The following is a 14,733-nucleotide window of genomic DNA, read 5'->3' as shown; positions in this document are numbered from 1 at the left end:
GGCAGCTGTTATAGCAGATGTGTTTACTTTAAAAAGTTGCAGACTCTTTTGAAATTAAAAAATTTTTTTGAAAGACAAATATTTCTGTACAGAAACTGATAACATCTAATCTACTTGAGAAAAGCTAAGAACTCGGGATATTAAAAAGTACTAACAAACTTTAATAAATGTGCCCGATTATTCTAAACCAAGCTAACTGAAACTCTCAGACCGCGACCAATAAAAACTTTTAATATGTCTCTCATTTTATAATGACAGGTACACTTTAGGATATTATACACGTTCCCTAACCTTCCCCCTTTATCTCAAAGCAGAGCACTTACCTTGAAAAGAATAACCACACCATACTGTCTCCCTTAAGTCTCCTTATTATGACCCGTAACTTTTCATTAAAAGAAATGATCCAAATGTGAATATAACTGAAATACTGAAAGTATCACATGTACCAGGTCGCGATATGGAAGAATAAAAGGCCACGTTTACACGGCAGAAATTCCACCTCTCTGTATCAATTCTGAATCCGCATTGGTTCGGTGCCGAATTTTGCAGTTTTTAAACACATGGGAATTCGTGCAGAATCCGTGCAGAAATTTGCACACAGATTCCACATCTCAGCAAGGGTATGTTCACACTGCGTAATTCCTGCGGAAATCCACAAGTGGAATAACGCGCAGTTAACATCTGTGTGAATGGGTCTTCCGGGAGACCCGTTCACACAGGAATTTCAACGTCGGACAATTCAGCCGCTGAAATTGTTCCGCGCAAAGAAGGAACATGTTCATTCTTTGCGCGGAAGTCCACGAGCACTGCATAGTCATCAATGGTGATCGCACAGTGCCTCGTGGTCCTACTGACGAAGTGTTTTCAGAGACGCCCGCCAGTTGGAATCTCCGCTCGTGGAATTCTGCGAGCAGAGATTCCGCAGTGTGAACGTACCCTAAAAAGATAGGTTTTATTTAATTGAACAGTGATAGTTTGTGTGAATTCTGCACAAATACAGCAGAAAGTCAGTCCCATTGACTTCAATGGGATTCCGTAGCCAAAGTCTGGAAAAATATAAAACCAGACTTTTATATTTTTCCGGACTGCGGAAAACGGAATTCTGCATGCAGAAATTCTGAGTGCGAAATCCCATCAAAGTTAATGGGCAATACATTTAGGTGGAATTCCATGCTGTGTGAACACGGCCAAAGGGTACAGACATAACTTAGAGAAAGATGGTAGCAAGACATACATTGCATCTAGTATGCACATGGCTTACCTCCAAGATTAAATTAATTAAAATGACATTCTTATGAATGCAGACAATATCCCATAAAAAAAAAATGGCTTCATTCTTACAGGGTTAAACAGAATGTCTACCTTTGCAACCCTTATTAATCGCTCCAGTGCTAAAAAAATAAATAAAAAATTAAAGCACCTTTTGTGCAATAATGAACAACATATCTACTGTTTTATACCTACAGTTCATATGCATATATCTGTGTCTCCATGGTTACAGACTAAAAAGGTAAAAATAAGGGAGAATAAATAAAAATATTTCTTTCAGGAAAACTCTTATTTGCCCTTAGCAGCCATTCACAGCGCAGCTTTCGATTCACATAGTGCTCTGGAAAAATGAAAGGTGCACAGTGATTGGTTGCCATGGGCAAGAAGACAGTTTTGCTAGTAGTTTTTATTTTTCCCCCTGTGTAGTTTGATCCTGCAGTTATCTTCTTTCTTTTTCCTTATAGCTAGCATGCGTATTACATAATGTAATGTTTCTCATTTTACCTTTAACTTTGTAGCTCTTTGGGTGGATCTTCAGCCGATTGAATCGTCAACTGTTTATTGCTATTGTAGTAGTATTGATGTCTATCCAAGGTATTCGCAACATTCAGACTCAGCTGAATATCAAAGGAGAGTTCAGCAACATAGCTCAGGAAGAACTATTGGAGTGGATAAAATTCAGTACAAGACCAAGTAAGTTTTCTTTTTCCTTTAAATTGAATACTATTTTCTGTTAGGTTTGACACCACCAAAGACACATTTGAGCTGATGATATTGCAACATTTAGCAGAATGGAGATTAGTTGCATAAGCAGACACACCCCATTGGCAAGAATGCTGCAGTATCCAGAAGATAGAAAAAAAATCCCTATTTACTTAGTATAGACATTGATGGCATATAGCCTTGATATGCAACCAGTGTGTGATCAATGGGAGAACACCTGGTAGCAGTGATAGTATAGCCATTTCTCCCCATATAGCTACTTGTCACCTTATTCCAGGTCCTACATATTTAACCATTTACTATGGGTAGGCTCCCTTTCTGCCTCCAAAGTGAACAGTAGATGAAGAAATTAATTTTAGCAAAAGCCGTTGTCACAGTTCCCTGCCGATCAGTCATTGGTGGCATTGTTTATCCTGAGGCAACTCAGTATCAATTAAGCCTTCATAGGTTGTCATTTCATTGCTTAGCATGCCACCACTCTCTGTCCTGAGACAGCCCCTTTATACCCTGGTGTGTTCTTGCTGGCCAGTGGTTTCCATGTGACCTTGCAAAGTTTCAGGTCATCTCTCCAATAAGTGAAAACTTTTAACACCAAGATTATTCACTAGTAACTCTAATTTTCATGTTGCAGCCACCTCCAGGAAGGAAAACCATATTGCACACTTTTGTGTTATTGGCAGAAATTGAATTTGGACATTGTAGGCCTTTTAGTACCTAAAACTGAATGTCATATATTTGTATTTTTATTTATATTTTACTATTATTCAGATTCAGTATTTGCTGGAGCAATGCCTACTATGGCAAGTGTTAAATTATCCACTGGACGCCCAATTGTCAACCACCCTCATTATGAAGATGCTGGTTTGCGGTGAGTTTCTTTGTAGAATTAAATTAGATTTTAAAGTTTATATGTTTCGTTGTTGTTTTTTTAAATTGTTACCTCTGGGACTTAGAGAATATTTATGGGAATGCATATTTTCAATATTACATTTTAAATATGCATGGCTATATAAAAACTGTAATTTGGCTTATTGCTGTGTGAAAGGCTGTCCTTTTTATATTACCGTATATACTCGAGTATAAGCCGAGTTTTGTAGCACGATTTTTCGTGCTGAAAACACCCCCCTCGGCTTATACTCGAGCGAACTCTCCACCCGCAGTGGTCTTCAACCTGCGGACCTCCAGAGGTTTCAAAACTACAACTCCCAGCTGGGAGTTGTAGTTTTGAAACCTCCGGAGGTCCGCAGGTTGAAGACCACTGCGGCCTTCGACATCATCCAGCCCCCTCTCACCCCCCTTTAGTTCTGTACAGAGGAGGTGGTCCGGTGGGATAGTGATTCCGGGCTGCTATCTTCACCGGGGAGGCCTCTTCTAAGCGCTTTGGGCCCGGCCCCAGAATAGTCACGTTGCCTTGACAACGACGCAGAGGTACGTTCATTGCCAACGTACTTCTGCGTCATTGTCAAGGCAATGCCTCTATTCCGGGCCGGAAGCGCGGAGAAGAGGCGCCCCCGGTGAAGATAGCAGCCCGGAACCACTATCCCACCGGACCACCTCCTCTCCGAACAGCCCTGCAGCACCGGACCAGCGCCGAGCGGAGGTGAGTACTGTACAGAACTAAAGGGGGTGAGAGGGGGCTTGATGAAGTCGAAGGCCGCAGTGGTCTTCAACCTGCGGACCTCCGGAGGTTTCAAAACTACAACTCCCAGCAAGCCCGGGCAGCCGATGGCTGCCCGGGCTTGCTGGGAGTTGTAGTTTTGAAACCTCTGGAGGTCCGCAGGTTGAAAACCACTGAGGGCGGATGATGAGAAGAGGATGATGAAGGCGGGGTGTGGGATGATGAGAAGAGGATGATGAAGGCGGGGTGTGGGATGATGACAAGAGGATGATGAAGGGGGGGTGTGGGATGATGAAGGGGGGTGGGGATGATGACAAGGGGATGATGAAGGGGGGTGTGTGGGATGATTACAAGGGGATGATGAAGGGGGGTGTGTGGGATGATTACAAGGGGATGATGAAGGGGGGTGGGGATGATGACAGGTGATGATGATGAGGGTCTGGATGATGACAGGCGGTGATGATGATGAGGATGTTAATGACGGGTCTGGATGATGACAGGCGGTGATGATGTATTTCCACCCTAGGCTTATACTCGAGTCAATAACTTTTCCTGGGATTTTGGGTTGAAATTAGGGGTCTCGGCTTATACTCGGGTCGGCTTATACTCGAGTATATACGGTAGATCTGTGTCCAAGAACTGCATTGTCCTTGTGACTTAAGCATTTTACCACTTCATATCGAGAGGGTTTACCCTCTTAGTTACCAGGCCATTTTTTTTTCAGTTTTAGCCTTGTGTTTAGCAAATAACTATTTAATTCCTAGGTAAAACTACATATATTCAGTTTTTTTTTTCTAGGTCACATTAGAACTTTATTTTGTGAAATTTCATGATATTGACAAAAAAAAAAAAAAAAGAATAAGGTGTTGGAATCAAATGAAACTTTATATGTGTGATTATTTTAATAATATAGAGACATACAGGTTCCGTAAGGCATACTACTGAACAATTGCCCACAGATGTTGAAGCTGCCACTGCAGATTCTGCACACTTGTGGCTTACCGCAGCTAGCTTGCCATAAATGCTCACTTGATCATAAATCTATCAACCAGGCATGCCAAGGAAGAGTAGCAACCAAGCTGAGACATTTCTGACAGATCATCACACCAGCAGTTGGTACATTATGTCTGTCCACAGTAAAAGGTGGATTGAATTATTCACCACGAGGCCTCCATATTTAAGCTCAACCATTGTCAGATCCAGTTAGTTGCAGTCCATGTTTCTCGTTCACGACACCACTGCAAAGACAACAGTGGCTGTCTGTCATTGGCAGAACACACAATGGGCACTGGGGCACCAGATATCCTTCTGCCAATCGCTTGGAAATAGTCCGAGCAGGGGTGTATAATAAGGGTGCCCGTCTGGAGTTTGTGAGCTCATGTCAGAACAGCCTAGGTGGCAGGCAGTGTGTCAAAATGACTTTCCTGCTTTATATGTCCACTTACAAAGTCTATCAAAGTAATCAACTGAAAAAAATGTCTTAGAGGCTATTTTTGGGATGTGCACCTCTTGTTGACTGCAAGATGTGCCTCAACTACACACTTGTAGAGCCTTTTAATTAGGCAAGTGGGGAAGTACTTTTACACCCTCTTGTGGCAAGAGTGACCCAGTGTTAAATCAGTTCATACCTGTAATCATTTACATATCTGCCTGATACATATCTTGTTTCACATAGGTAAGTCCACGCCTCACATTTTTGTAAACATTTTATTATATCTACTCATGTGACAGCACTGAAGAAATTACACTCTGTTATACAGGCTGTGCACTCACTAATTTACATTGGCAAAGTGTTTAATTTGTCTGTCCCCATAATATAATTCAAGACACAGCCATTAATGTATTAACCTTGGCCACAAAAATGAGTACACTCCTAAGTGGAAATGTCCAAATTGGGCCAAATCAGACCCCCCCCCCCCCCCCAATTGTCGTGTGACTCGTTAGTGTTACAGGGTCTCGGGTGTGAATTGGGAGCAAGTGTCTAAACTTTGGTGTTATCACTCTCTAATACTGGTCACTGGAAGTCCAATATGGCATCTTATGGCAAAGAACTCTCAGGGAAGATCCGAAATTAAGAATTGTTGCTCTACATAATGATGGCCTAGGCTATATGTAGATTGCCCAGACCCTAAAACTGAATTGCAGCACCGAAGACCATGCAGCTTTTTCAAAGGATCGGTTCCACTCAGAACAATCCTCACCATGGTCGACCAAAGAAGATGAATGCATGTACTCAGCTCGGCCTCACATCCTAAAGTTGTCTTTGGGAAATAGACAAATGAGTGCTTCAAGTATTGCTGCAGAGATTGAAGGGGTGGGGTTCGGCCTGACAGTACTCCATCAATATCGTCTGCATGGCTGTCATCCTGGAAGAAAGCCTCTTCTAAAAAATGAAGCACAAGAAAGCCTAAAAACAGTTTACTGAATTTAAGCAGACTAAGGTTATGGATTACTGGGGATATATTATGTGGTCTGATGAGACCAAAATAAACTTATTTGGTTAAAGTAACCAGGTGAGGAGTACAAAGACAAGTGTGTCTTGTCTACAGTCATGCATGGTGGTGGAAGTGTTATGGTTTGGGGCATATTCCAATATGATACTGACCTCAAACATACCTCCAAGACAACCACTGCCTTGTTAAAGATGCTGAGGGCAAAAGTGATGGACTGGCCAAGCATGTCTCCAGAAGTATACCCTATTGGGCATCTTCAAACAAAAGGTTGGATGTCATGATGGAGGAGTGGAAGATGACTCCAGGGGAAACCTTTTAAGCTCTGGTGAATTCCCTGCCTAAGAGGCTTAAAGGGGTTATCCAGGATTAAAAAAAAAAAAAAAAAACAGAGCTGATTTCTTCAACCAACAGCACCACTCCTGTCCTCAGGTTGTGTGTTGTATTGCAGCTCAGTTCTATTGAAGTGAATGTAGCCAATTTGTTATATAACACTCAACCTGAGGACAGATGTGGGGCTGTTTTTTAAAGAAATCTGCACTGTTTGTCTATTTCTGGATAAACCCATGAAGGCAGTGCTGTAAAATAATAGTGGCCACACTAAATATTAACACTTTGGGCCCAATTTGGACATTTCCATATAGGGGTGTACTCAAATTTATTGCCAAGGTTTTAGACATTAATTGCTGTGTTGAGTTGTATTGTGGGGACACAATATTAAACACTTTTATACAGGTTGTGCACTCACGACTTAACATTGTGGCAGAGTGTCATTTCTTCAGCGTTGTCACATGAAAACATAGAATAAAATATTTACACAAAAGTGAGGGGTGGACTCACTTATGGGAGTTTTGCAGCAATCTGACATTAACAGAAAACATATAAATACAATTATTTACAGAAATATATAAATATCTAGTATATATAACTTGTAATATATAATTTAAAAAAAGACGTAAGACCTGACGAAGAGTAAAGAGGCTCCTCTTGATGCATCGTCTTTTATGTAAAACATAGTTTTTTTTTAAATAGCATTCCTATTTACTGTCCGGGACTGTTCTTCATCCTTTTGACACTGACAGGCGCCCCAGACAATTATCCAGCTTTTCTCTAGTGGTTCTTTGAGCTCTGCTCAGACTACCGCTCTTGGATCTATAATGTTATTAAGGCGGCACCTTACTTCTTGTTGGGTTAAACAGGTGAGATTTGCTGGAGAACTTGCCTTATCCCTTTTCATGTCATCTTCCATTGAATTTTACTGTGTTAATAACATCACCCCCGGTAACGATAGATGGAGTGTGTGGCCAATTTCATAAGTGGTGTGGTCTCAATCATTGGGGCGTGGCCTAGGTCATTAGGGAGGTGGCCTGGCAACCAATAGATGCTGCTGGCCTGCAGTATGTGTGGCCTACCTGTAGCACAAAGACCGCACCATGGAGTGCAGTCTGGAAACCAGCGTCAGTGAGCGCCACCTCCTGTTAGAAGAAGCCTTCGCTCGTAACACCTGCCAGAAGCTTCGTTCTTCATCCTCCCTGCAGTGTCCTGTTGCAGGGAGGACAGCCAATGTCTGTGAACTGCTCCTTTTCCTCTACAGCGATGATCCGGCTGACAGGTTAACCCTTCATGTACTCTCCCTTCTCGGTTTCCCACAACTGTTAACCCTTTAGGTGATGTCCTCCCTCTCTCTCTTACCCCCTGTTAACCCTTCAGGTGCTCTCTTTTCTTTTACCCATTAACTTTTCATGATTCGGTTCCCACTTCCTCCTGTCCTCCTGTAAATGGGTCATCCAGCTGGAGTATTTATTTATTTTTTTCTTTTTTTTTATAACAATACCCATTTAATAAAAAAGCTCTTCTCTCCTCCAGCACTCCAGCTGTGCTTTTGGTGTCCTGCTACTGTCCTCGGCTGCTATCCTCTACCTGAGCTACAGCATGATGCTTGGGCTCGGAATGACATTGGGGCCCAGAGTGTCATACTAGTGCTTAGCCAATCACTGGCTGCAGTGATATCCGGCTCAGCTAGTGATTGGCTGAGCGGCAGTATGACATGCTGGGCCTTGATGTCACTCTGGGCCCAAGCATCACGCTGCAGCTCAAAAAGAGGATTGCAGCTGAGGACCGGAGCAGGACATCGGAAGCACTCCAGCAGTGGAGGGAAGTAGAGGTGTTTTTTTTTGTTTTTTTGTTTTTTTTCTTTTATACTGTAGAATGGGCATTGTTTTATTTTATATATATATATATATATATATATATATATATATATAATATATATAACTACTGACGGATAATCATTTTGCCCTTTTTTTCGGTTCCACTAATATTGTTTTTTAATTGAACAAATAATTGCCCACTAAAAGGACATAGGCCAAGAATATTCATCAGCATACAATTCTATAATGATTCCTCACTGGATAAACAAAAACAGCATTTTGATGACAAACGCAATACCAAGTTGTTCTTATTCTCTCATGGTCACCTTTTAAACTTGCCTCATAATAGATCTATACATTTATAGTTCATTGCTGGGAGACATTGTTCCTTGTGGAGTATTTATTTACTTATTTTTAATCTTAAGCCTGAATATTTTCCTTTTTGTCTTTTTGAAACCTAGCTGGCATGAATCTTTTGTCCTTGACCGCTATTATTTTTGCTAGTATGAATGTGGTTTTGTATTTTGTACCTGTGGAAGATCAATATTCTTTTGACCTGTGCTTTCAGAATGTTCTATGTGTAGGTTCAAGGCAATGTAGGGTTGTTCTGCTGTATGCACAATAAAGGCTAAAATCTGCAAAGCCCTTCTGATTCGAGTGATAATGAATGTCATAACCTAATGAATATCAGCTCATTTACAGTAGAACAAAGCTCACAAAACTGAAATACAATGCTATAATAAAAATGTTCTTTCTCAGTCTATAACTACTTCAACTTTCTGCCCTTCATGCTCATTTATTTTCAGAATGAGAACAAAAATGGTGTACTCAATGTACAGTCGTAAACCCGCTGAAGAAGTAAAGAAGCGCCTGATTGACATGGGTGTACATTATTTTATCCTAGAAGATGCATGGTGCACAAGGAGAACAAAGTAGGTATTTGGAAATATAATTAATCGCTAAAAGCTATGCACCAAAGAAAATAACCTGAGAGGGTCCCACCCATTGACTCAGAATGACTTAATGGCCGGAGTCTCCCATTAGTTTTAGTTTTTTGTCTTGTCCTTTTGCAGTTTTGATATTCCTCAGCTGTGGCAGGTGTTACCCTGCACTGCAGTAAAGTTGAATTTGTTGCTACTGGGACCCCCTGTGATCTCCAGAATAGAGCCAGTCTCTTCCCACTGAGCTCTCCAGCCCCACCCTCCAAGAAAAACTGATCTCTGCTGAGACTAGCTCACCTCGGACCCTGGGGGTTGGCGAGCTCAGAAGGGAGCGACGAGGCGAGTTCTTAAGATCAGTCCTGTGAATAGGGGGGGTAGGTATTTTATAATTGGATAACTCCTTTAATGATTAAAGGGGTACTTCACCGGAAAACATTTTTTTATATCAACTGGTGCCAGAAAGTTTAACAGATTTGTGAATGACTTTAAACTATTTAAAAATCTTAATCCTTCCAGTACTTATCAGTTGTTGTATACTACAGAGGAAGTTCTTTTACTTTTCGAATTTCCTTTCTGTCTGACCACAGTGCTCTCTGCTGACACATCTGTCCATTTTAGGAACTGTCCGTAGCAGGATAGGTTTGCTATGGGGATTTGCTCCTACTCTGGACAGTACCTAAAATGGACAGAGGTGTCAGCAGAGAGCACTGTGGTCCAACAGAAAGGACATTCAAAAAGAAAAGAACTTCCTCTGGAACATACAGCAGCTGAGAAGTACAGGAAGGGTTAATATTTTTAAATAGAAGTAATTTACAAATCTGTTTAACTTTTTGGCACCAGTTGATTTATAAAAAAAAAATGTTTTCCAGTGGAGTACCCCTTTAAAGGGTCTGTCTTATCTTTTTGAAATTAAGTCAACCTGTCGACCAGTGGAATAATGCAAGTTTAGCTTCTAAACCCCCATTAACTATTACGGCAACTAACCATTATTGCTAGGCGAGGTCATGACCAGCTATACATTAACTTGAAAAACCATAATGTAATACTACATTTTATCTGCTGCAGAGGCAATGAAATACATGGAAAGGCTGAACCCACTTCTTTATGCCATAGTATTGTCGTGTATTTGTGAGGATCTTGCAAACTTCTTTATCTGCCCCAGCATTAATCTGCTGTATTGAGGAACGTATATTGCTGTGAGAGTACATACAGCTTTATATCTTACAATGTTAAAGGGGTACTCCGGCGCTAAGGCATCTTATCCCCTATCTGTGATCTTTCATGCAGCACCCAGTTACCGTCAGCCCCCGGAGCATGTTCGCTCCGGGTCTGATGACTGCCGATCACAGGGCCGGAGTATTGTGACATCACGGCTTTGCCCCCTTGAGACGTCACGCTCTGCCCCCTCAATGCAAGCCTATGGGAGGGGACATGACAGCCTTGGATAGGGGATAAGATGTCTTAGCGCCGGAGTACTCCTTTAACATTTATATCACCCATCTGGGTTAGTCATCTTACTCCTGTATTCCTATATGGACTAGCATACTTACCACTCAGATTGCTTCTTTTATTTTTCAGAGGTCTTTTTAAGAGTAAAAAAATCTGATTGGTTGCTATGGGCAACTGGTCAGCTTTTCCTCTGCACAGGTTTTAATAAATCTCCCCCAAAATGTTTTGCTCCACAGTTAGTTTCATCCCGTTAGTTAGGTTCTCTTGAATGCCAATGCAATTCCATAACGCATCTGTCAAAGCTGTCAGTTCGGATCATAAGACCTGCACTTGGTCGAGGACCTGCAGCTTCAAAACAGATACAAAAATGCACATTCACATTATGCTACCAAAAATCCACCCTTGAGGTTCGGTTTAAATATGTGTGCAATTGTGTTACTGCAAAGAAAAGAGTAAAAAGACAACCCCTCTATGCCACATCAGTAATGACAGTGGTAGTGTGCTGACAACAAAATTCACTATCAAACTTATCAAGGGCATTTTGAAATCTTAACAAAAATTCAGTTTAAACATATCTGAATTGGCATCTGTAACTTAATGGTTTCAAGAAAAGAAGCAAAAATGTTGTAGATGGCATCCAAAGGCTAGGTATATGCTTTAAAATATTGCTGACATATGATTGGGCTTTTGGGGAGGAAGAGGGTTTATAAGAATTTTATCCTTATTAATGCTATTACCTTCTTTATTTTCTAGAACTGGTTGCACCATGTCAGAAATCTGGGATATAGAGGATCCATCTAATGTTGGAAAGATTCCCTTATGTTCTGTTTTGGCCAAGGATTCATTGCCACACTTTGCTACTGTATTTCAAAATAATATTTACAAAGTTTTAAAAGTTAACACAATACCATTTCATATCAGATAGATGTTTTTAATTCTGGTATAACCTGGTTTTACAGATGTTTGTAGTCTGAGATTTTGTAACATACACCATGCTATGCAAATCTTTATTGCTAAGAAAGTAGAAAAATACTTTACATCCTTCTATGGAGAACCGCAATCAATTTGTTTAGTATTGCTAAAGTTGCATATGAATGAGGAGAACATTAGACCTACAAAAACTGCCTTAAAAATGTTTTCATTTCATTTGGCAGAAGTTTCATGAGGCAATTTTACAGTTTTGCACCAAAGAGAATATGAAATATGTATATTTATGTAATAGTAATGGGTGTTATGTTTCAGCAATGTTCTATGTAGATTTGTTTTATTATATTACATTTTTTTATATTGATCTGTGATGATTTTGTTTCATGACTAGTGCTGTGGAGTGTGGTGTCTGCTTCAGTGCCAAAAAGAATGATTCATTCAAGTGCAACTTTCAGGGCCAATTTTATAGCAGTATACCGTACATGAGTAATAGGTATGTGGGGTCATGCCAAGTATGCCCACTTTGTGTACAAACCACCCTGAATGGATAATTTCCCCTAAGACCAAACCTATTATAACCTCTTCTACTTGGTACTTTGTGGGGAAATTGCCATTGTCAAGTAGTATGGCATTGTAATATTTAATTTTCTTTTTGGTTTTTATATTATTTTGCATAGTTGTTACATGCAGTATTTTAATACATCTTATGTTTTCTTTTTCCTTTTGACATTTCAATTTAACTGAGAATGTTTGTTTATTACTGCAAAACCAGGAAACAGCAAGCAGTTACTGTACATTCCAAATTATGCTTCAGTAGTACAAGCAAGCAGGCATTTCTAAACATATATGCTTGTCACTAGTTTATAGCAATGTCCTTTTTTAGTATATTTATTGGTTTCTTCCCACCCCACCCAGCTTTATTGACAAGTCTCTCCCTAATACACAATTAAGAAGATATCTGTTAAACAGACAGGGTGGTAAGAGGCCATCGGAGACTAGCCCAATGACGTAAAGGACAACTGTAGTGGTACACATTTATATATGCCCGGGCCTCAAAAATAACTCATACATACCTTTCTATGAGCCCCCGTTGGTCCGGCACAGGCCTCACGGTCCGGCAGTGCTGACGTCATTCCACTTCCTGGGGACGGGGATGCCGCAGAGCCGTCGGCGCATCACCGGCCGTAGCGGTCATAGGCTGAGCCCACTGTCATGTAAGGAGCTCTGGCTGGCTTCTTACATGACAGTGGGCTCAGCCTATCACAGGCCAAGGCGGGACATCGCTACAGCCGGTGATACGCCAACGGCTCTGCGGTGTCCCCGTCCCCAGGAAGTGGAATGGCGTCAGCACTGTCGGACCGTGAGGCCTGTGCCGGACCAACGGGGGCTCGTAGGAAGGTATGTATGAGTTTATTTTGTTTGTTTTTGAGGCACGGGCATATATAAATGTGTACCACTAAGTTGTCCTTTAAACTCCTATTTCCAGCCATTTATTAAACGTATTTATCTGAAATGCCACTGTATTTCAGAATAAATCATAATTCATTGTAATAAGCGAGCCTGTTGCTGTTTCAAGCTGCCTGTGGTTCTGGCAACATGTAACTTTTGATAGGTTCCCTTTTAGGCATCATTTTATATTACACAAAGTTAATGTTTAAAACAAGCCATTTTTAATTTTTTCACATGCTTATAATAAAGTATATATGATAATACCAGAATATTCAGATTCATAATTACATATTAACCATGGTGCCTTAGATCGTGCTGCTTCCATATATTCTGGAACAATAATGAAGCGCATCATGGGTAACCAAATGTGATATTAGTAATAATAAGCAATGAGATACTTGCTTTAATTTTTCATTGTGAAAACATATAAATGTATTTATGTCAGTAATATTGCAGGTAATGTATATAAGACTAAAATTGAAAATAGGCATGTTTACAAAAAAGTATTTGCAAACTGTATGGATAATCTTAATCATTTGTTAAATGCGGTTCATGTGAGTTTAAGTAACCAGTCTAACACATGTTTAAAAGGGACCTACTAGAAGAAGTCTTGTGTATGTGATCTTTTTCTGTATATGACATGAATCATATTTAAATATCACTCTTAACATTTTAAAATAACCTAGAAAACCTAAATAGTGTATTTGAATATGGGTTTTGTTTTCTAATCATCTTTTAAGGCATGTAACATATAATAAGTAATGATGCTGTGCTATTACATAATCATATAAGCGAAGGGCGAATAGGGTGAAAAAATCGGTTGGCGGAGGCGCCGCACAGCTGTGGTCATGAAGAGAAGACTTGAGCAGCACAGGACAATAAAACTTTTATTGGTATAATGGGGACAACACGTTTCGGAATACACTAATGCCTTCCTCGGGTCCACTTATAGTTTCCAGGGGTTTATTGAGCTCAGTTCTGGGTTGCTGGTTGTGGAAGTCCTGTGTGTATCTGTGCTGCTGCAGGTCTGTCGTTGTCCCCATTATGCCAATAAATGTTGTATTGTCCTGTGCTCGAGTATTCTCTTAATTACCACAGTTGTGCAGCGCCTCCGCCAACCATTTTTTTTTTCACCCTATTCGCCCTTCGCTGTTCTGTATCTGCCACCATTACTGGGGTCCGATACTGGCTAGAGTGCAGCAGCCAACAACCGTGATCACCTCACTTATGCCAATTGCTGCTAATTCCAGCACAGCGTCATAAAGGGTGGGTATATTACTTGGGTGTGGTGAAGGGTACACACCAGCGGATACACCTCATCAGGAAGCACCCCCTGTGTTTTTTATCCCTTCTTTTAAGCAATAATCATATAAGCATATCATATGGTGAGCTTTTGTAGTCGGGGGTTCTATAATTGAAGATATACATATTTTACAATACACAACTGTTTTGGCCTTATGTAGTGTTGCAACCAGTTAAAGGAAATCTGTCTGTAAAATTAATGTTCCAAGCTGCTGACACTGTTAGATAGCTCTCAAAGCTGGGAGACGTGGTACTTTTCATATGTCTGTCAGTGCTTCCATAACTTTGACTCTCCAAAGAATAAAAGCAGTTTCTAAGAGGCTTTCCCAAGCCCCTGAAGTGCTAAGGACAGGCATTTTTTCCAAAAATCTACCATGTTAAAATCCACCTCTTTGACATTTGGCACCAGTAAATAATAGCTTTTATGTTATAAAAGCACAGACAAATGAAAGGTC

The 14,733-nt window shown here is 40.6% G+C and overlaps 1 protein-coding gene across 7 annotated transcripts in view; it reads left to right on the top strand.

Annotated features, from left to right (window-relative positions):
• Positions 1–12,600, top strand: part of DPY19L1 (dpy-19 like C-mannosyltransferase 1) — a 176,472-nt gene extending 163,872 nt beyond the window's left edge. For all 7 annotated transcript variants that reach the window (XM_056520449.1, XM_056520447.1, XM_056520442.1 and 4 more), the window contains 4 exons: positions 1,788–1,962; positions 2,761–2,860; positions 9,017–9,142; positions 11,354–12,600. In XM_056520449.1, coding sequence (XP_056376424.1) covers positions 1,788–1,962; positions 2,761–2,860; positions 9,017–9,142; positions 11,354–11,525 — 573 coding nt within the window. In that variant the 3' untranslated portion in view covers positions 11,526–12,600. The remainder of the gene's footprint in view (positions 1–1,787; positions 1,963–2,760; positions 2,861–9,016; positions 9,143–11,353) is intronic.
• The last annotated feature ends 2,133 nt before the right edge of the window (positions 12,601–14,733 follow it).

The sequence above is a fragment of the Hyla sarda genome, chromosome 5 (assembly GCF_029499605.1).
Source record: "Hyla sarda isolate aHylSar1 chromosome 5, aHylSar1.hap1, whole genome shotgun sequence".
Lineage (NCBI taxonomy): Eukaryota > Metazoa > Chordata > Amphibia > Anura > Hylidae > Hyla > Hyla sarda.
This window is presented reverse-complemented; position numbering and strand designations above follow the sequence as displayed.